Genomic DNA, 23,398 nt, shown 5'->3' on the forward strand with positions numbered 1-23,398 from the left:
TACATCTATACTAGACTCAAACCATCTTAGATTTTTTAAAAAAGAAAGAGTCAAAATCAGGCATGATCATATAGTATATAAGCATTAAGATTTTGCTTCTAAAATTGACACTTACTGTGACTCATCTGATGCTCTAAAGTATTTATTGCAGGATGCACGTATAGAACTACGATTTCATTAATTGAATTTGTTTAACAAGTAGATGTGAAATGCTATAGCTGGATACACAAGCTGGCAAGTAGACAAGAGAAAAACACCCCAAGAGAAAAACCAAACTATATATCAGATTTATAGATTTGCTTAATGATATTTAAAAGACCTAAGCCAAGATTTTCAAAAGGGACTGGTTACTTTGAGTGCCTCAGGTTTTTCTGGATGCCCAACGTGAAATGCCTTGAAGGGGCCTGATTTTCAGAAGGTAGGTGTTTGGAACACTCAAAAGCATTTCAAGTGGGGAACCCAAAACAGCTAATCCCTTTTGAAAATCTTGGGTCCCCTGGTCACTACACTGGCAATATTCAGCAGCCTGGCCCTTCCTTGGTGTGTGTTTCTGAGAAGTTATAAGCTATTGGGAAAAAGAGAAATTTTAACTGGGGAGTGCCATCTCAACCTTATCAATTGCATTTTCACGGCAATATTATGTGATGGAGTACACACAAGAAGTTAAGCTCTGTATATTTTTCGCATAATTTTGAGGGCTTAAGTGGTGCATAGGCCTGGTGATTTCCCTCTACACACAGATTAATTCTACTCACTTAGTGATAAATACAGGAAAGTAGTCTGCATTTAACTGAAATATCTCAACCTGCAATGAGACATAACTCAAGAATTGACACAGTGGGATAAATTTACTTGTACAAAGGTAATTACCAAAGACACCCAGGGACATAAACACAGTGTTCAAAGTTCATCCGCTTAAGTGAGCATTTTCCCCATCCAAAACATCTGTGATGCCATGACAGTAGACCATTAAAAAAACATAATTAAAACTCCTCACGGCTAATTCAGCACTCTGAAGGAAAATATCTACAGAGGTGCAGATGAAGCTTTGTTCATAGTCATGCCACATCCATATTATATTGGTTGATTTCTATCCCTCTAAACTCAGAAGAATAGTATATCAGCTGCTGGCATTTAGTATTCAATCCTATGTACAGTGGATTAAATTATTCCTGGTGCAGATGGCCAGCACACAGAGTATGTACCACTTAAAGCCAAGAGAGGGATTTGATACTTTTCCTCTGTACAGGGTTGAATTTCACCCAGTGCAAGTTTTGCCTGGGTAACTCCTACTGGATCAAGTCCTTTATAAATTGCTCATGACCTTGTCACTTGTGTTTCTTCTAATATATTACAGGTTAGCTTAAATGAATAATTTCCCATTATGAAATGAAAACTAAACATACTTTATTCTCCCAAATATATTCAACTGCATGAATGGGGGGGGGGGAAGAGGGGTATGGGGGGGGGGAATAAAGATACCAAAAGCTCCATTTGCTATTACTCAAGAAATAGTTTGAAAACAAAATTCCAACACATAATTTTTACTGTACTACCGAACAAGGATTGTAGCATACTGTAGCTTAAAAATGGAGGAAACAAATGGTTAAGGAGATGCAGAGCCTGTTGATCTATTTATAGATACACAGGTTCCAGTATTGGCACCCATCACTGCAATATCCTAGTGCCCCCCAAGAATAAAACACCAACAAAATGCCCAACTTATCATCCTCCTGCATTTGTGCAAAAAAAAGTGTAAAATGCTATTGAATCAGAATGGTAGTTCTTTTTACAACTGCTCTTCACTGGCTACATCAGGAGCAGGGCAAAGGAGGACCAGGCCCAGTATCTTTCTCTTTTCCTTTACTGGGAAGAGCCAGGCTTATGTTTAAAGCCAGACAGGATTGGTATTGAAAGTTACCATCTGATGGTTCTTCAGTAGCCTATGTGTAGTTGTTTATGAATCTCAGTCTTGTTGTCAATTGGTACTTTTGTTGGCAATCTCAGCAAAAAAGCTGGGCGCTAGAATAAGCTCTTGTTCTTATGGCCTGGTCCCAGAAGGATTGAGCCCATAGGCATGAGGGGAGCTTGCTTTGCCACTGCCTTTGCTTTAGATATTTTCTAAGTAAACCAAGGAATTCAGTTTCCAGGGCTGTCAATCAGGCATCTTTCAAAATTAGTAACCCCAAGGCTCAGCATTTCTATATGAGCCTACAGTCAAAAACCCTCCCCTCTGAAGTGAATGAGTCAGGGGGTTTTAAAATTTCATATGTGATGTTTTTGTCCCCCCAGCTCTCGTAGTGCGCTTCCTGACCAAACGGTTCATCTGGGAGTACGACCCCACTCTAGGTAGGTTATACTTTATTCTAAATACTTACAGAATGCTGCAGGTGTTGGCTTTGTAGAAGCAATGGAAAGGCATGCACTAAAGATTCCAAAACCTCATTCATCCTTTAAATATGATGTTAAAGCTTCTCTGAGGTAAATCCCTAGCTAGAATGAACAGCCAACTGATGTAGCACAATGAACAAGTATAAATACATTCAAACAAAGGCTGGATGTGGGGTTAAAACCTGCCCCCTATTGAAGTTAACGGGAATTTTGCCACTGATTTCTGTGGGGCTAGAATTTGACCCATGGAAATAAAGATGTTAGTTTTCTGCTTTGGAGTAACTGACCACTCTTTGTGGAAGGTAGAAGGGCTAGGGAAGAGTGTTCCAAGGGGCAAGGGAGGAATAATCCTGTGGACAGTCATTTCCTGTGTAAGCTGTGCAAATTACTTGGGACCATTGCAATGCACAGAACCCCTGCTGAAACACTGGAGGTACCTAAACTCACTCAGTGCCTACATTTTTGCAGTGAGTCAATGTTTCTGCCTCTGAGTAGGCACACTGCTGCCTCCCTGTGGGTGTCCAGACACCCATCTCCCACCTAAGCCCCTCAGCGATTTACAAACCAGGGGAAGACAGATGTCCAGCTTGAGGGGCTCTATCCGGTAGGCGTGATCAGAGGCTGCCTACTGGATCAGGTCCCCATAGGCAAGCTTACACAAAACCGTTGGGGGCAAGGGAGGGAGAGGATGACTTCCCTCATCACTTCTTGCCCAGTAGTGTGAGACCCCCCCACCCAGTTCAAGTCCCCCCGCCTAAGAGGAAAAAGAGATTTGAACAGGGATCTGCCACTTCTCAGTGTCCTAACCCTTGGGCTATGGGATATTCTGATGTGCAGATCCCTTCATCTCTCCTGTTGCACTGTGGATAAACAATGAAAGTCACTGGAGCAGAGGGGCTGGATCCTGGGTCTCCCACATCCTGGGTGAGTGCTCTAGCCACCAGGCAACAGAGTCATTCTCATGCTTGTGCTCTCTGTGTGTGTGTCCCAAATGACCACCCCACCCACTGGCTTCTTGCTAAAATGGCAGAGGCACCCTAACTCCCTGGCCGAGAATTGCAAGCAGAAATAGATGCCTTCCTGCAGCCTGGACTTAGGTGCTTATCTCTGGAGAAAGAGGTGCAGGGCTCGGCTTACACCACCTCTGATCAGCATCTCCCATTGGCTAGCATAGGGCAGCTCCCCACCTAGCTCTCTGCTGGCTTTTATGGATCACATTTGAAGGTGCCTAACTTACTGAGTGTCACACCATCTAAATCCCTTTGAACATTCAGCCCTTAGTCCCCAGTTTTAAAAGGGTGCCTCTCATTTTGGGAGTCTCCACTTTTGGGTGACCACCTTGAGACACCCAGGTCCTTATTACAGCTCTTCAGCACCCACAGCTCCCATTGACTTCAATCTCAGCTGTGTTGGTGTTTGACACTTCTCAAAATTGGGCCCAAAGTGTCTCAGATTTGGTCACCAAATAGAAAAGTACCCTAAATTACAGGCCTCCTTTGAAAATTTGGGGCCTGATTTTTCAGAAGTGCTAAGTAATTACATTATTGCATGCTCAGCCCCAGTGAAAATCAGGTCCTAGATGTCTGAAGCTGGGCACCCACAAAAGTAGAATCTATCTTCAGACCTGTACAACTAAGTGACTTGTGTTGGGTTACACAGGAAGTAAGTGGCCACAAGATCACCTGCCCTCCCATGATCCTTTGACATCTCCTTCCTTCCACAAAAGGTACTCAGCTTCTAGGGCTGCTACTCCTTTGATTTATTAAATTCTACATATTCATCTAATTTTGGAGAGAAGTATCTGATACAGCTGTTGTGAAGCTAAGCACTTTGAGATGGTCAGATGGAAGAGATTACAAATGCAAAAATTAACAAATGTCATCAATTGGACATTAATCAATGATAGGAGCCTCTGGTGGAAGCAGTTACTATATCTAGCCTTATCGTCATGGGCATCCTTTGGTGGCTTATAGCATCTAGGTATCTCTTTAGATAGTACATAGCTGGGTTTACTATGGCTTTTTACTGCGAGAGGTTTGTTTTGTTTGGTTTTGTTCTGTTCTTCTGAAGAATCAGATCAATCTGTTTCTCTGTTTAAAGCAACATAAACTGTGTCAGTGTGACATATTTACCCTACACTGAGAATAAGCATGTTTGTCAAGTGACTTTTCAAATGTAGAACTAAAACAGACGCATACCACACGGCTACTAAGCAACAAGAGATTTTGCCAGAAACACTGAGGCTGCAAGCGACAAAAAAGAAAAGAAAGAAAAGAAAAGAAAAGAAAAGAAAAGAAAAAGAGTAATATTTACAGCTGATTTTTTATATCAGATCCAATGGGATCCATTAACTCTCCCATGCTAGAAGTTGGTTTTCCCTTGGCAATTCCCATTTCTACCAGGACTTGCATCAAAACTTCCAAGGCACAGGAAATTCACTAGGGTTCTATTTAAAGTGAATAAAACAGCATAAAATTCCTTGTCCTCCTGTAATTTCTGAAAGGGATAATACATTTTAGATGAAAAGGAATTTATGTGATTCAGTACCACTTTAAGCTTCAAGACAAAAACTAGAGACTTCATGTTACCTCTGTGTGCAGTGTATTATTATGCCTCCAGGATCTAAGTTAAATAATGTTCAGCTGCTACACACATGAAGAGGGAGCATGAAGGAGTAGCATGGCTTTGCTAAGGACCCTTGGTGCATGGAACTCCCATTTAAAGTGAGGGTCTTGCAGCACTAGTGTTGCTGCTCAGGATATTATTTCTATACATGTGCCCTGTGTGACAGCTTGGGTAATTTCCTGGACAAACCATATTGAATTAAGCTAAACATTACTGAATTAAGTTTATGTATCATTGTGGGCCAGGGATTGTGTGTAATTTCATAAGGGAGGGGGACCACAACCCTCTAGGAACTAAGAACAGTTGGGAGTGGTTTGGCAAATTAACTCAGGTTGTAACATCTCCAGAGAGCTGCTACCACCACCTGGAAAGAGGCTCACATATACTGGTTCATATTGGAGTCTCCAGGCACAAACAAAGAAAGGACTTTTAGTTTAATAGCCTGAGTTAAAATTTACTCGTGACCTTTTTTCTGAACCAACAAATGTGCAAGGGTGTGTGTGTAATCTTTCCTGGAAGGGTTGGAAGGATTTGGCTCAGTCTGTGTTATTGTTCTGAGAAAAGGAGTTATGAACTCATAATCATGGGATAACCCCTTGGTGGGGATTGAAGCATGTTCAACAGCCAGAGTGAGCCCTTAGAGTGAAGGGTTGATCTCTGGTAAGTTTATTAGCATGCGTGTAGGCTCTTTTAATTTTTTAACATATTTTCTCTTTAATGCTTTTACCTTAAGAATAAATGTGCTTGCTTAGAAAGAGCTATGTGGCAACAGCTTTTGCAATTACACTGTGGATGAAAGTGTGGATGCAATTACACTGTGGAGAAGAAAAGTAATGCAGGCCTGCTTAGGAAACTGGTCTTCACTGAGGAATTCTTAATGTAGGCAAGGAGCTCTCAGTCTTGAAATATCCCAGTTAAGAGGGAGAGAGACATGTGTCTCCATCCAAGAGAGGAAGGAGCTGGGGAGCCAGAAGCCTAAGAGTGTGTGCCCTTGCTGGACCATAGAAGGGGAATACAGGTGCAGTTGACCCTGCACAACTGTATCACCCTTAATATTTTATTTTTCCATTCTCAACGTACTAGGAATGACAATATCAGCAGAGCTCATTACCCAGAGAGTATTAACTATCCGCCAACTCTTGGCTGCCCTATACCTTTATTGCTTAGTTATTTTCTTGGTAGGTGTTTGCTATCTTTTTTTTAAAGGTACCAAGCCATTGAGGCTAATTGCTAGAGTCCTATGCGGATACAAAATTTTTATCCGCATCTGATTCTCAAACATGGTCTGCAGATATCTGTGCATATCTGCACATTTGCAGGGCTTTACTAATTCTTCACCTGCCTGGGTATATGAGGCATATCAATCTCTGTTTATAACAAATCAAAACATTGTGCTATATATGCACACCGAGGATACAGAAGGTACATAGAAAAAGAGATGCACCACTCCCATCAGCATAGGTAGTGTGTATACTGAAGCGCTACAGTCTAAGTATAGACATACACTACAATTTTTAAAGTAATCTATATATTATATTTAAACTGATATCAGAAAGCTAATAATCTCAAACAATACTATCACTAATTCTAGTAGTCTGTTGTATCAAGAAAACTTAAATGGCAACATAATTAAAATGTAAGACTCAAGATTCTTTACCAGCATCCCCCGTCCTTCACATCCTCCATGAACATTTTTTTTCTTTTCTGATCACAGTCAAATAATACAGTGAAGTTAGAGAAATGCTACAGACAATGGAGTTTGTATTATTTACCAGTAAAATATCACTCCATGTTTTTTTTAATATTACACTGGTAGATTCTTGCCCAAAATACAGCCTTTGGATAAACACTTTGCATTTCTATGCACTTTTCAGACATGGAACTTAAAAAGTTTACTGGTGAGGAACTGAAGAAGAGAGAGAAAAAGAGAAACTATGCAATTTGTCAAAAGCCACGCTGCAAGTCAGTGGCTCAGCTAAGAGAAGTATCCAGGAACCCTGCCTTCTTATCTCCTGCTCTTACTAAATGAGCCACAAACACTTATATCTGCCTTATATCACTTAATATAACTTATATGCCTTAAACTGCCGAATATCACAATAATGAACGTTATTAGAGCACACACATCTTTGAGTGTGCACATACACCCTTCCATCAAGGTACTGTACATAAAGTCATATTAAATGATGTTGCTTTATATAGAGTATGATATCAAAAAACCCAGTTCAGCCATACCCTGGGTTAACTGAAACCCCTATCAAATCAAGTGCAGTCATAGTGCCTAAAAGATCAGTATGCTCATTGCATTTCACCACCGGTCTTTCTAAAGTCTGTCTTTTGTGAACATTTTAATAGATTCCAAGGCCAGAAGGGACCATTGTAATCATCTCATCTGATCTCCTGCATAACACCGACCAATGGACTTCCCCAAAATAATTTCTAGATCAGGAATCGGCAACCTTTGGCATGCAGCCCATCAGGGAAATCTGCTGGTGGGCTGGGACAGTTTGTTTACCTGTAGCGTCAGCAGATGTGGCCGATTGTAGCTCCCACTGGCCGTGGTTCACCGTTCCAGACCAATGGGGGCTGTGGGAAACAGCGTGGTCTGAGGGATGTGCTAGCCGCCGCTTCCCGCAGCCCCCATTGGCCTGAAACAGTGAACCGTGGCCAGTGGGAGCTGCGATCGGCCAAACTTGCGGACACTGCAGATAAACAAACCGTCCCAGCCCGCCAGCAGATTTCCCTGACAGGCCGCATGCCAAAGGTTGCTGATCTCTGTCCTAGATCACGTCTTTTAGAACAACATCCAACTTTGTTTAAAAATTGTCAGTGATGGAGAATCCACTGTGACCCTTGGTAAATTGTTCCAATAGTTAAGTACTCTCACTGCTCAAACTTTACTCCTTATTTCCAGTCTGAATTTATCTAGGTTCAACTTCCAGCCATTGGATCATGCTCTATCTTTCTCTGCTAAACTGAAGATCCCATTATTAAATATTTGTTCTCTATGTAGGTATTTATCAACTGCAATCGGTTCATCTCTTAACCTTCTCATTCTTAAACTAAATAGATTAAACTCCTTGAGTCTATCACTGTAAGGCAGGTTTTCTAATCCTTAAATCATGGCTCTTCTCTGAACCCTCTCGAATTTCTCAACATCTTTCTTGAATGGTGGATGCCAGAACTAGACACTGTATTCCAGCAGCGGTTCCATCAGTGCCAAATAGAGGTAAAATAACCTCTCCATTCCTATTCAAGATTCCTCTGTTTATGCATCCAAGGATTGCATTAGCCCTTTTTGGCTACAGTGTTGCACTGGAGTTCATGTTCAGCTGATTATACACCCCTCTCCAAATCTTTTTCAGAGACACTGCTTCCCAGGATAGAGTCCCCAGTCATATAAGTATGGCCTACATTCTTTGTTCCTACATGTATACATATATTAAAACACATATTTTTGCTTGCACCCAGCTTATCAAGCTCTCCAGATCACTCTGAATCAATGACTTGTCCTCTTCATTATTTACCACTCCCCCAATTAGTGTGTCATCTGCAAACTTTATCAATGATGATTTTATGTTTTCTTCTGGGTCAATAATACAAATGTTAAATAGCCAAAAACCAACCCCTGTGAACCCCATTAGAAACACATCCACTCAATGATGATTCCCCATTTACATTACATTTTTAGACCTTTTAGCTAGCTTTTAAGCCATTTAATTGGTTCCATGTATATTTTATATGTCTAGCTTTTTAAATTAAAATTTCATGCAGTACCAAATCAAATGCCTTACAGAAGTCTAAGTATATTACATCAACACTATTACCTTTATCAACCAAACATGCAATCTTATCAAAAAAAATATCAAGTTAGTTTGACAAGATCTATTTTCCATAAACCTATATTGACTGGCATTAATTATATTACTCTTCTTTAATTCTTTATGGAGCAAGTCCTGTATCAGCTGCTCCATTATCTTGCCTGGGATCAAAGTCAGACTGACAGGCATATAATTAACTTGATCATCCCATTTACCATTTTTAAATATTGGCACAACATTAGCTTTCTTCCAGTCCTCTGAAACTCCCCCAATGTTCCAAAACTTATGGAAAATCAACAGTAATGGTCTAAGTGAGTGCCTCAACCAGCTCTTTTAAAACTCTTAGATGCAAGTTATCCAGATCTGCTGATTTAAAAGTGTCTAACTTTAGTAGCTGTTGCATGAGGAAGTGCCCCACATCAGCTGGGTGCCTGAGGTGTTCTGACTGATTTAGTGCAGTGCCTTCCAGTTGGGAAACTGTGAAAATCTTTAGAGAGAGCAGCATTTGCTTCCCAATAGACCAATACCCTCTCCTCACCCCACTGCCAATCTGGGAGGAATCTAGCAGTGACATTAGACTTTCCTAGTCCTTGCACTCAGGAATTATAAGCAGTTGGATTCTGGTTGGCTCCTAAGCAAGGATGTAAGGGGAACAATCTTCTCCACTTTGGCTTGTGCTTAATGCTGTGCTGGAATGGGGCCTTATGCTGGGTCAGCTGCAATATGCTTCGTTGGTGTCCTCTGTGAATTTTATTAAGGATGCTACTCATTCCTTCTGGATCAACAATGTTAAATAGGATGGGACCCTACACCATTCCCTTTGGAACCATGGTATGCACCTCTCCTAGACTTAATTTTCCCATTTTCAAAGAAAAATTAACTTGACCTCATACAAATTTAAGATATCTTCTGTTGCCTCCCACTGTGCTCCTCTGCAATGGGAATTTATATAAAATGTATTATGGAAATGAGCTATGAAAACATTCCTTGTTTCTCTGAAGTATCCATAAGGAAGCAGATGGGCATGGCCTAGAACTTTTTAAATCCATGACACTGGCCTTTAAAAAGCATGGCAGACTCAAAAGCAAGAGGCCACAATGAAGAACAGCAGAGGAAGAAGCTTGGAACGATGTGGGAATCATTTATTTAATATGTTTTATGTTTTCTTTAATATCGGCCTCAAGATGTAGCATTCTTGATGGCAGTGATCAAATACAGCCTGTTTTATAGCAGCCTTTACATATATACAGTATCCCAAAACACTTCACAGAATTAAACAAATGGAAGACAACCGGAAGTAGTATATTGGGCACTAGCTATGCCTACAGCAGTTATGATTGCAAAATACTGTACCCTATTCACACTTGCTCATTTTCTGAAACATTCGCTGGATGGACTGAAATGTCCCATGCTTGCTCTATGCCTCAAAGTGATGAAAAAATAATCAATTGTGAGCAAAGGCTCTTTGGCTAGTTTTCATTTAGAGGAGGGAAGTGCACACCTGCTCGCGAATGACGCTTTAAAAAAAGGTGTAACTACAGCACGAATGGCTTATTTAACTTGAAGCTTGTCGTGGACATAACTTGCACTGAGGACCAGTACCTCTGCTTGGGTTTGGGTGGGGGAGAATTAAAAAGGAAAAGTTAAAAATTTGAAAAATTCTGAGGCTAGTCAGTACTGACACAGCAAAATCATTTAACATAGCCTAGCGAATCCTGCGCTCTTTCTGATATCGTTGCTTATCTCTCTGCCTGGCCTTAGCAAGATGTTGGTCGGGGCAGAGGCTTCTGCTCAGACAGTTGGCACGAAGGGCGTTGTAAAATTCAGCCTTAATTCAGCCCATATTTTCTAGACCCACATTTCTGGGGGTTTTTTGTGTAGCTTAATATTGCTGTGGGTGTTGTAAACTTTGTACTGAGAGACAAGCATATCGGACATAGTACATTACCTGTTGAAGCCTTAAGTGTTGTATTTCCTGACTTTTTTGGGTTAAAAATTTTAAGTGATTTAAGAACTTAAATCACATTTTCAAAAATGACTTAGGAGCCAAAGAGCCTAAATCACTAATATCCAGGTTTTTAAAGCTATTTAGGCATTGCAACAGTAAGAACCACAATGCTTAACTGATTTAGGAGTCTAAATTCTATTGACAGTCAATGGGATTTAGACTTAGCGATAATATCTTTTGAAAATGAAATTTAGGCTCCTAAATCAGTTAGGCATTGTGACACTGAGCATAGCAATGCCGAAATAGGTTTAAAAATCTGGGCCTAAGGTCCTGTCTATAAAAACACTTAGTTCACAACTAGTTGCGGTGTAATCTATCACTCACTAGCCTGCCATGCACTAAGCATCCATGTTGACCCAGCTGCCCCCCCACTAAAATTCCCCAGTGTCCTTTAACGTACTCCCATTTCAAAGTGGGGTAGATCAAAGTGCGCTAGGGAAATTTCTAGAGTTCAGCGGCTAAGGTCCACACTGACACTTAGTTCACAGCAAGGTGAGGTGTAAATCTGCCCCACACTAGCCTGCAGTGCCCTAAGTTTTTATATAGGCAAGCTGTTAGTTGCTTTTGGAAATTTTATCCTTTGGGGTTTTTGAGTGTGTAAGTTTAACATAGCGTGAATGGAAAGCCCCATGCATATTTATGGCTCTACATATATGACAATAAAAAAAAGAGGGGAAGGAATGCATTCACCATTAAAAAAAAAAAAAAACTGTTTTATAAACACATAGGGCCAGATCCTCCACTGGGGTGAACAGACATTAGCTCCACTCCAGTAAAATAAAAGCATGTCATAAGGGCAATAAGAGATAGAGTAGGCAATTATGAGTCACAGGCAAGGAAGAAAAATTTTTTTAGTTGAGGTTTGACAAAAGATGTGGAGGTGGGGAAGAGTCACAGAGAGAGAGAGAGACAGACAGACAGACAAAGTCACACCCTAGACGGTAAGTGCTAAAGAGATGTCCCTGGTCCCAGTAGTGGTAAGATTGAAAAGGGCTGAGAGGAAGCAAGTGAGTAGATGCAGAGAGCAGCGAAGAGAGACAAAATTTACTCATGCAGCTGGAGCAAATCCATGGAAAACAATACGAGACAACACTAGGTTTGTGTGGAACAGAGGTAAACTGGGTGTGCCGTGATTCACAGTTCTCAAATCAGACGGAGACGAATTCTGCAGGAATATACGCCATGCAATGCCTGCGACCTCTATGGAGTTTCATGGGGGTAACAGAGGAGATTTTGGCTCGTTACTTTATGACAAGTAATTATGGCAAGAACTAGTCTCCTATCCATATTTCTTCATCCAAGGGAAAATGAAGTTTTTAAATGATGGTTTGAAAGTTCAGTGCTATTAAGCAAGTAGAAGTTCACATGCTTGCATCTCATTTCACCTTATCTGCATCTCATTGGTCTACAGACTGGTCGGAAAATTTCACAGAACAGACTCTCTAGGTCTTCAGTGCTTCCAGGTTGCACGGGGGTGGAAGACACCATGAGCACAAACTTTCTCACACTATTTCTATATGTCACCTTCCAGTGAGGCTGTCTTTTTTTAACATTGAAACTAGAGATGGACATGAGCCAAAACTCTGGATGAGAAAGAATTTGGGCCCATCTGTACTCAAAACAGACCTGGCTACTATTCAAAGTTTGGGCATAAATTTGTGGAGGTGTTTATTTCATCCAAATTGGTTTGCCTATTCCTACAATAAACATGTTCCTAAAAGCATAAAGCAAAAATCTCCTTTCAGAGCTGTAAGACGACACTTTACCCCCATTTTCTGCTCTCCCCATATCCATGGAACTTGTACTGATCAAGACATTGGAGTCAAGAGACCAGATCAGCTGGTGTAAGTTAGTGTAGTTCCATTAAAGACAATTTATGCCAACTGAGGATGTGGTCCAAGAGCTACAAAATGGATCTCAGAGGAAGAATTTTCCGCAAGAATTGAAATATGCTCTTCTGGAACAAATGTATTGACCAATTCAGTTTTATTCAGGACAAGAAAATGTGTTCATTCTTCAAGTAAATACAACCCATATCTCCCTTGAATGTATTTATCAAAACCTCAGGCTTTGGAAGACATTCAGATTTGCATTCTGTGGATCATATACTTCAATATTTTCTCTATATAATTTTAATAGCATTGTTTTTTCATGACGACTTTTAATCCATTGTTCAGAAAAATACAGCGATTCTCAAATACTCTTATTAACAAGATAGCACAAATAAGCTCAGGGGAAGCTTTCAGTCTGCTTTTTGCTTCTCCTTGTAAAGGACTTTCTGCATCTGGGAATTTAGAAGTTGATTAGTTAATGGGGACTGAATAATTGTGCCAATACACTGTAGGCTAAAAAAAATAAACTGACTAACGTTGCTTCAGAAATGCTTCTGGGGCCCCTTGGTATGGTCTAAATATTTAAAGGATGAGCTTCAATTTTTCAGATGATGAATCTTGCAAGAGTTAAGTGTGTATTATTGAAGAAAAGTGCTGCAGAATGCACTATTATACAAAGCGAAGCCATCAGAGTCATGAGATCAACTGTAGGTCCAAAGCAATATGGTCAGCAACCCTTTTCTTTAAATTACCATAAATATTATATGAAGTGTAACACCCCAATAGTTAACCAGGACTTTCAAAGTTTATAATAAATTAGGACCAAGTGGTAAGTTTTACAGCTCCATTTCAGTATTTCTGATGTTGATTGGCTTACCACAGCTCTGACCATAGTAGCTGTGTGGCTCCTCTGGGGCCAGCAAAATCCTACTTTGATTCAAGCATTTACGGACAGAGAAACACAACTATAACATTTTCCTTCCACCTAGTTGGTGGTAGCCATAAAATTACAGTATGGAATTATTACCAGGTCATATTGTGCGTGGTAGAGGCAGAAAATCCAAGGCTCAGGAAGTTGCCCATGGTCACCTGAAAAGTCCATATCAGAACCATAATTAGAAGACAGCTCTCTTCTGTTATACCTATGCCTCATCAACTAGATCATGCCAACTCCAGTCAAAGCACTTTAACTTCTCTGTCACAGTCTCTCTATATGTACAGTACGGAGGAGTAATGATATTGAACTACTGTAAAGCAACGTACTGTATGGTGTGAAGTACTACAGAAATGCAAAGTCAAGACCATTTAGTTTCAGAAAGGGAATACAACTCAAGACGTCATGGTTGGCAGCTCTGTGCTTTAATCCACTGGGCTTTTAGGAGGCTCCATCCCTTTAGTCAAAATTCATACTTGTCAATTTGAGACTAATAATGGCTATTTGCTTTTTCACAAACATCCAGATAGTGCTAAAATATCATTAAAATGGCCCCAAATCCACAAACCTTACTCAAACTCAGAAACAGATACATCTTTATCCAAAACTACCAACATTTCACACCTCTCTTACCCATAGCAATGCTACACATCCAAGATAAAACTCACCCCTGAGCAGAAGGCCAGAATAAGGTATATGCCCTACATAAATCCCACTTAAGTATTATTTTGAGGGTAACTGAACTTCTGGAGTGGACCCGGATGCAGAAGAGATGGAGATGGTGCCCTCATCTCCTCCACCTCTTCACTTCTGGCCTACTTTTCTCTATTCGTTACTTTTTTTCCTGTTCTCCCATCCCCAGTATTAGCCTGATATTACCCAGGAAACTGTGAAATTAATTTTTGCACCCATTTTTGTCCATTGTGACATTTTTGTAACAAACACCAGTAAGTTCCTAGAAAATTTTAAACAAAATAAAAACTGAAAACAAAGGAACTTGCCATTTGGCTTCCACCTGCCTGACTGACTGATGGAGGGACTGGCCCATTTGTCCATACTGGTGACAGCTGCACCACTTAAAGCAATTTGAGTGACAAGGGCAAGTTACTTTTTTGGTGGGGGAGAGGGTGTTTGGTGGGGGAAAATAATGTGAGAGTTTAAACACATTATTCTGGAGAGATGGCATCCCTCAATAGGGAAAGGAAACATTCGTGGAACATAAAACCTTTCAGAAGTTCTGGTTCAATAAATGAGCTTCCTTGAGCATATCCTCCCATTCCCATTGAAGAGATTTGCACCAAATAAAATGTAAATCTCTGACAATGAAAAGCGATCAGAATTGCTGGCTACAGTTTTATATCATGTGCATTTGACTTTTGATATAGACCATCTGTGAGTTGGCAACAGTAATAAATCTGAATGTTAGCACGGATCAACTAGGTCAAATGCTATCACACTTAAGTGTCATACTCATTAAGATAAAACAAGTGTCCTTGTCATTAATTATTTGATTAGTTGCCCATTTCCAGAACTTTAGAGGCAGCAAATGCAGCCTTATTTTCCTATAACATGGATAGTGTGTATGTTTAACTCCCCTTGGCAATTCTTATAAATCATACACATTGCTTTGAGCCTTTGCTAGAAAAGGGGAAAGTGATGATTTCAGCATTTTTCAAAGAAACATTCCGAAAATAAATCCCAGTGTTCTGTAATTTCATCACAGTGTAAGGGCTATACTTAGTGGGTAGCTTGAATAGATCCCTGGTCTGCAGCCACACCATTTTCAGCTCTGAACTGGTCAGATTTCAAGCTAAGTAGGGACAGGCATTATCAGTTTTCGAATTGGAGACCTCCAAAGAAGTGGCATTGGTGTTTCAGGAGGTGGCACTCTTCCCTCCAAATCAGTGGGAAAAGTATCACAGCGTGGGATTAAAAGGCTGTCAGTTGCTGTCCTTTCAGTGAGGCACAAATCCAAGATCCTGACCACTTAAAAAGCTTCCATAGTAATGGACTCCAACCCCCATATGTAATACTAACAAGTTAGATAATATCTGTTGGAACAAGCAGGAATGTGAAGGGTACATCAAATATTCTAGGAAGAGGTTATAAACAGACTAAATACGGTTCTGAGAGATATCCTGAGTGAACCCAGGATTCTTCTTTTAATTACAAGATCTTACACCAAATTCATGTCTGCTGTAAACCCATCTTATATCATGTGTGCCCATTTGGCTTTTTATCAAGCGGTAACACTAATATGTATTGCAGAAACTATTTTAACTGAGAACTTTTTTTTAATCGGTCTCATGTATTGAAATATGGAAACCTGCATCTGATTTCAATATTATTGGCTAGTTTGATATTATAGGAAAATCTTTTGAAAAGAACTTATGCTGATTGTTTGAAAGATATTTTAATGTGATTTAGCCCTTTTCCTCTTAAAAAAATAAACTGAAGAGGAAAAAAAATCTATCAAAAAAAAACCCAAAACAATAAGTGTGTTAGCCTCACTGCCATGTTCCATTTTGAATAAACAAATTGGATCAAATTCAGCCCTGATGTAAATAGAGTCATAGTCATTGAAACCAGTTTCATTTTTTGAAAGTTATGATGATTTTTAAAACATTCCATCTCAGAAACGTCTTGGGTTACATGCTCCAGATATTGTTTATATTATTGTCCAATAGGAAGACCCAGGCCTGTCAATATTACTGGATAGCTGGTTAACTTTTTAAATTGTTCAGTCCCTTTGTGGTAATTGCAGAGGTCCCATGTATATAGTACAAAGGCTGTGTCTCTGAACAGTCATAGTTCTGAGATGTGGTATAAAAGAAGGTTATGGGGTGGCACACAGGGAGAGATGGGTAGGTCTTAGCTGTGAGAAGAGGAGCTAGGATGTGCCTATGTATGAAAAAGCTCCAATTCACAGATGCTGGGGAAGCTTTACATCACATCAGAACAGTACTTCAAGTCGTGTGATAGAACAGTAGCAAGGAGCATAAAGAAGATTCTGCTCTAACAATCTGCATTTAGATTTTAAACTCTTCTCAAATTGTTTTTATTATTTTTAAGAGTCTACCTATCGTCATCAGGCAAATATCGATGATGAAGTTGTTTCCATGGAGATACTAGATACAGCTGGTCAGGTGAGTGAGAACGGTCGAGAAGATCTGATTCTCATACACGAATAAACAGGAGAAAAGGGTGAGACTAAGACAGCTGCACAATGCTTCTGGTGACTAAAATCAAGTAGAGCCCGTGCCACTCTGAGCAGCGGCTCCCAGACCCGGGTATTACACACAGATGGATGTTTAGAGTTTTGTAATGTGGAAGAGCGGGTAGAGATAGTGTGTGACCATCTGGGGAACTCTTTATTTTAGATGCCTTAACTGTAACAAAGGCTGCGTAAGGAACTTCAGCAGGTGCCCCGAGGTACTCCACTTCATCATCTGGAGCAAATGTCTCTGTACACAAAGAGCCTCCCACATAAATCTGCAAGATGAAGGCTCTGAATGAAATCAGTGCAATGTAATCTATGGTAACAGTCACCTGCTTGGCCCAGATCACATTACCAGATTTCCCCTAATCGGTTATCACTCTTGCACGGTGCCATTATCCAGAGCAAAAACAGACAGTCTAGCAGTATTCCTCTAAGTGACCTATGTGGACACCCAAGAACACCTCATGAAGTTAACCCCTTAGAAAGGGATCACAATACCTGGATATAGAAGGCATGGTCATCCATGCACAGCCAGGACACAAATATAACTTGTAAGCTACACGCACCAAAACAAACACTGTAGATTCTGCCTCACCATGGCCACATTCACTCTTACCAAACACTGGCAGGTGCTCACACTGAAAACCACCAGAAACCCATCCAAACCTATCTGACTTTTCCTCAAAATCTACTACAGAGACACACAACAACATTATTCTGCACACGGCTGCAGATCTTTAGGATCTGATTCTCCACTGCCTCGCACCCCGTGCAGTCATCTCCACCTTTGAAGAGTGGGTGTAAAATCAGAAGAGTTGTGGTTTTACATCCACTTTTCCCAGGTGTAAATGGCTTTGCACCCTGCTCAGTCATTGAGAGGTGAGCCTAGGGGACAGATGTCTACGTGAAGGGCTTGTATTAGTTTCCCAAACTGTATTCAGCCAGTGTATGATCTTCTCCTTAAACTGGTGTCCTTCTTTCCAAACAGGAGGACACTATTCAGAAGGAAGGACACGTACGATGGGGTGAAGGCTTTGTGCTAGTCTACGACATCACCGACAGGGGCAGCTTTGAGGAAGTGCTGCCACTTAAGAACTTGCTGGATGAAGTTAAAAAACCCAAGAATGTTACTCTGATCCTAGTGGGGAACAAAGCAGACCTGGATCACTCCAGGCAGGTCAGCACAGAGGAAGGAGAAAAGCTGGCCACGGAACTAGCATGTGCATTTTATGAGTGTTCCGCTTGCACAGGTGAAGGCAACATCATGGAGGCCTTCTATGAGCTTTGCCGTGAGGTGCGGCGTCGTAAGATGGTCCAGGGCAAGACTCGGAGACGGAGCTCCACCACCCATGTCAAGCAGGCGATTAACAAGATGCTCACCAAAATCAGCAGCTAAAAGAATTGTAACAAAGTAGAGAACCGGGGTAGAGAAGGTTAGTTTGGGGGTGGGGAAGAGGCAGCCAGGACATATGAAAATAAAAGATGGTCAAAGCTTTACTTTAAAAAAAAATCACTTCATCCCTTTTTGAGTATATGGGGCAGATTCCTTTCTACTTTATTTAAATGGTTTTAGAGTGGTAGCATCCACTCCACACCATTTCCATCCAACATCACAGAGACATTCCAAAGGATTGGCTGACTCAAGGGATTGGTAATGAGACAGCTAGGTTGCTGGCTCCAATTCAGCCCAGATTGGTAATGACTGAAAATCATTATGTTCTGATGGCTGCTCTGCGGCCTATGAGTAATAAGTCTCAGTCCAGTGATAACTGACATCCTTAGCGGAGAGGCCAAGGACTGAATCACCTGGGAGACTGCTTAATTGTTCTCTCCAAAATTGTTAATCTGGCACCTTTCAGTAGCACTAAATTTACACACAATTTTTTTTATTACAACCCCTTTTTTCTTGTATTATTTTTCCAGCCCTACACTAGTGCCTACATTCTTAGGTATGTATTTAAAACAGGAAAAATATTGCATGACAGTAGAGGTTTCAACCAGTGATGGGTGAATTTCAATGGGTCTGAAGGACATAAATGTGGCTGGTTTTCCAGGTCTCTCAGATCTGCAAAAGTGTGCAGGGAATATTGCATAAACAGCTTTTCTAAAGGCAATTTCAGCATTCCACCTCAAAGATCAGAAGTTTGTGTGGGGGAGTTGGAATCAAACAAAGATAACCAATCTACTAGTGAAGTTCCAGAGATTTGGTTACGGTTAATTATGAGGTTTTTGATGAAAGTTCCACTTTGCTGATTTATCCAGAATGATGCATCCACCTCTGCTTTAAACTAAAGATAGGCCCAGCCCAAGCCTCAAATTCTAGGAAGGCTGAGAATTCAAAATCCAAACTCATATGCAAGTCCAATGTAAATGGCTCCCTTTACAATGGGGCAAACCAAAAGCCCCCAGACTTTCAGCCGTTTTGAACGCAGATCTAAATTTTATGGCCTGAGCCAATGGTTCGTTTAAACCAGCAGAGAAGACGTTTTTAGGCTTTCTTGAGTTTTTAATAGTACTGATCTGATTTTTTAATTTTCTCCTTTCCTCCAACCCTGTGGCTTCAGCAAACTCTTAGCTTTCCCTCTACTTTACTCACCTATTGGCTGCATTTCTGAAGCCTTCTTGAGGGGGAAGAGGGAGGGGAGAGAGAGAGAGACGACACACATACAGAAGCTAGAATTAGGAGGTAGTTAAGAATTTTCAGATTATTTTTGTTTCTTTCTTAGCAGTTACATTACACCCTGTTAGGCAGCTAGGAATGTAACCAAAACTAACATCATGCAGAGTCACAGGCAACTGTGTGGATCCACTAATAGAAGCATGAGCACCTCTTTCCTTTGGTTAACATCCCCCTTCAATGCAAATACTCAGAGCTTTATTCTCCACTGCTTGGCATCTTGTGTAGTCATTTACACCTGGGCAAAGAGAATGAAAAATGGACAGAGAATGCTATCATTGGGTTAGGCAAGTGGTGATATTTGATTTGTTAGCACTTTGCACAGGTGTAAATGACCACATAGGGGGCAGCATAGTGGAGTAAGCCCTCTGCTTCCACACAAGCAGGAAACATGAGTCCTAAATCAGTTTTTAAACCAAGAATGACTTAAAGAGACTCTGTCAAGTTCATTTTCTTTTAAATAATGTCACTCACACTCTCTCTGATGACTGTCATAGAAGGAATTCATACTCAAATGTACTTTAAAGACCTATATGCTCTTTGTTTACTTTCTGAACTTCATCATGTTTGGGACAGTGAAATTAGACTGTTGTCTGTGGAGTAAGTTTCTTCTTTTTGGTTCTCATACGCTCGCACTTCATGATGTTTCAGTTGCAAACACTACAGTAGAATCTTTGAAGGACGACTCTGGTCAGAAGAGCAGCAAATTGTTACCTTCTCATTTAACAAATCTTCCCAAAATGTGTCAGTCATATTGCTAACTTTAGTGACAACCATCAGTTTTTGCCTGTTTTTTTTTTTTAAACTCCTGTTAGCAATGCAGAGCCAACATAGCTATGGGAGAGTGAGCCATATTCTGTTCTGGCTCATGTATCAACACTTATTAACTATGGCACTGATCTTGCAAATATGCATGTGATTAACTTAATATGCATGAGAAAGTGTTGTCAGGTTCAGGACCTGAGTTTTTCCTATAATCTTTAATAATGTGATGTCACATGAGCCCAAAAGGACAGACCTTACCATTACATCCCAGGGCAAGATTGCAGACTTGGAAATGGATGTGTATGTGTGCGAGAGAGAGAGGAGTGAGATTATTTTACTTGTACACTGAGGAAATTTGATTTGAAGATCAGTGAGAGAGAACATGGGATGTCATGATGCTCTTTGTCAACTAAAGAAATACTAAATTATTATCTTACTTCTTGGCAATGTCCCTTGAAAATGTCTCTTTCCTTCTACCATTCGTTTATGGGGAAGTAATGAAATCCCTTGTGAAAGAACACATAATGCTGAACAAATGTGTCTTACTTGTTAAGGAGAGACCCTCTAATAAAAGTAGCAACATTTATTTTTGAAGATTGAGGTTGGAGACTACTGCAAATGACAGACGACTGGACAAAAAAAATGGGGGCTCTTTTGTGATTTGGGTATTTTTTCTATTTTGTTTTTAATTAAGAGCGCTGTTGTTTTTCCTCTGTTTAATGGGCTGATTGTCAAGCCAATTGTAACACAGTGTGACTACAGTCTAATTTACTGCTTCTCAAGCTGTTGCAATTTATTATTGGCTGTTCTGCAGAAGTTTCCTATTTCTACAATTTCTCAAATGAGCCAGAAAATGCCAAAGTGTTGAAAGGCCCAAATGCAAAGTGAACCCCTATCCACTGATCTTTCAAGCAGGAAACAGGGTAATTAAAAGACTTCATTTGTATTCTTACTGCCAATTTTTCTTTTTTAATAGTATTTCCCCTCCCCTTTTTTTGTACTTTCCCCCTAAAGTAGTTTCCTCATTAGTTCAACATGATTGATCGCGATTCACTGAAGTCACAAATAAAGAGTTATAGATGCCCATACTGCAAGATTTGGATCAGGATCCAAACTGTCTTCAAGTTGAGGTGTTAATAGCTAGATGATTGGTGCAATCATTACAGAATGGGGGGGGGGGGGCAACCATGAAGTCTGGATCCATATCAAGATAAACTTTCCCAAAATTTGGGGATGTTTGTATGTGGGGTTTGGGTACATATATACTTAGCACATATATTGTACCAAATTATATATAACTGTATGCATTTTGACATACAAGAATATGAAGGCCCACGCCTATAGATAATATATAAGAATATAAAAATAAAGAAAATCAGTGCTCTCTGTACTGAACTCTTACATGTTCATTTTCCTCCAGATACCTGTGATACTCTGTCTTTCAATTAACAAGGGGCCGAATCCTCAAGTCCTCACTCAGTTTTTATTTAGACAGATTTTTAAAGATATTTCAGTGCCTACAAATACCTTTAAAAATGTGGCCCTTTGTTCTTACCTCAGGCAAACTCAAAGTTAATTTTGCCTGAATAAGCTGTTCAGGATTTGTCCCAGAGTGAACAGATCAGTTTAACTGGTGTGAATCACAGATATTTCACCACGACACCTAGGCATCCAGTAGATCCAAAAACATTTATAAGGGAATATGGAGTCTTATACCATTAACAATTATAGCAATTCAAAGCTGATCAAAAGTGTTATAGCAATCTGGCTATTTGGTTGCCTGAATGAAATTGGTTGACAGAGCTCTGTGCAATCCTTATCATGCCATGTAAGTGATAAGTGGGTCAAAGCCATAAAGTTCAGGGTGGTTGCCACTGACTTCATTGGAGACAGGCTTTCCCCCAGATGTGGCTGTTCCCAAATATCAGGGGTAATTGGAATTCAGGCTCCAGGGCTGTCACTCTGGCAACACCTATTGTTAGCACTAAATTTGGTAAGGAGGTGGCGGAGGGATGCCAACTACGCTGTTCTAGGGCCCTAGTCAGTTTCCTTTACATGTAAGGTAAATCGTCTTACCCCGATGAGAAGAAATGGGATTTTCCTGAAACATTGACTAGCATTTCCCTAGGAAACGTTGTGGAGATTTTATTCAAATATGGTCAGGCTAGATCCTAAGTTGTAGCTGAGATAGGCTTAGTAAAGTTAAAGGCTGGATGCGGGAGGCAGGAAATGGCCCTAAACACTTTAGTGTTTCCCCCAGTCCTTGGGCCATTCAGGCTATTTCCCATGGCAACTAAGGATCACCAGGGCATAGGGACGCCTAAGCCATGCCCCCTTCTCCTGGGAGCACCCCTTCTGACAGGGGTGGTGTAGAGCTTCTATGCTGGCCCTATGCCGGCCCTATGCCATATGGGGAATCCTCCAAAGCCAGGTAAGCCAGCTTTCCAGTTGTGATGTGCCACTAGGGCAGTGCAAAGCAGCTGGAGTAGAGTCAAGAATCAGGCTTTTAAACTATAACTGCCCCATCAACTAGACTCAAAAACTTTCCTGCAAAATATTTACTGCAATTCTTAGCTTTTAAGGGGGAAAGGTCCTAAAGGTCATGTATGCATAGACTTTCTAGTTCTTCTCTTTCTCTAATGGCTCAAACTATTTACATAACTTGCAAGAGGGAAAAAAAAGCATTTGTAAAGATATAGAGGCTTTAAGTCAACAATACGCCTTGACAGCTTCGTGTAGCTGACTTATTTTCTTTGAAAAAGTAAATCTATAATAAAAACAGTGTCATTTTAGAAGCTCTGGTGTTATGTGCTTTATTTCCATTACAGATGCCAGGGAGTAACTATATGGCCATTAAGATGCAAAGGGCTTGAAATTCAACCCCTACTTTGTGATGTTACAAACTGCCTGGGATGGTGGCCTATGGGAATTGAGTTCAGTCTTGATTCTAGTGGGCATAGGTCCATATCATGGAAACAATTTACATGATTTACAGCAGTAAGCATCACCTTGGACTAAATTAATCTCTGGTATAACACCACTGACTTCAGTGAGGTTACATCAAGGGTTAATCAAGCCCTTTGTTGGCAGTCCTAGTAGCGTCAGTGACTGAGTGGACAGGGAGA

The 23,398-nt window shown here is 40.5% G+C and overlaps 1 protein-coding gene across 2 annotated transcripts in view; it reads left to right on the forward strand.

The window, feature by feature from the left end:
* The window catches only part of RERG (RAS like estrogen regulated growth inhibitor), a 134,548-nt gene extending 111,499 nt beyond the window's left edge, over positions 1-23,049 (forward strand). For both annotated transcript variants that reach the window (XM_084632080.1, XM_084632081.1), the window contains exons 3-5: positions 2,293-2,349; positions 16,684-16,757; positions 17,820-23,049. In XM_084632080.1, the coding sequence (XP_084488206.1) occupies positions 2,293-2,349; positions 16,684-16,757; positions 17,820-18,227 (539 nt within the window). In that variant the 3' untranslated portion in view covers positions 18,228-23,049. The remainder of the gene's footprint in view (positions 1-2,292; positions 2,350-16,683; positions 16,758-17,819) is intronic.
* The last annotated feature ends 349 nt before the right edge of the window (positions 23,050-23,398 follow it).

The sequence above is a fragment of the Lepidochelys olivacea genome (genome assembly GCF_965140295.1).
Source record: "Lepidochelys olivacea isolate rLepOli2 genome assembly, chromosome: 1".
In the NCBI taxonomy this organism is placed as follows: Eukaryota; Metazoa; Chordata; order Testudines; family Cheloniidae; genus Lepidochelys; species Lepidochelys olivacea.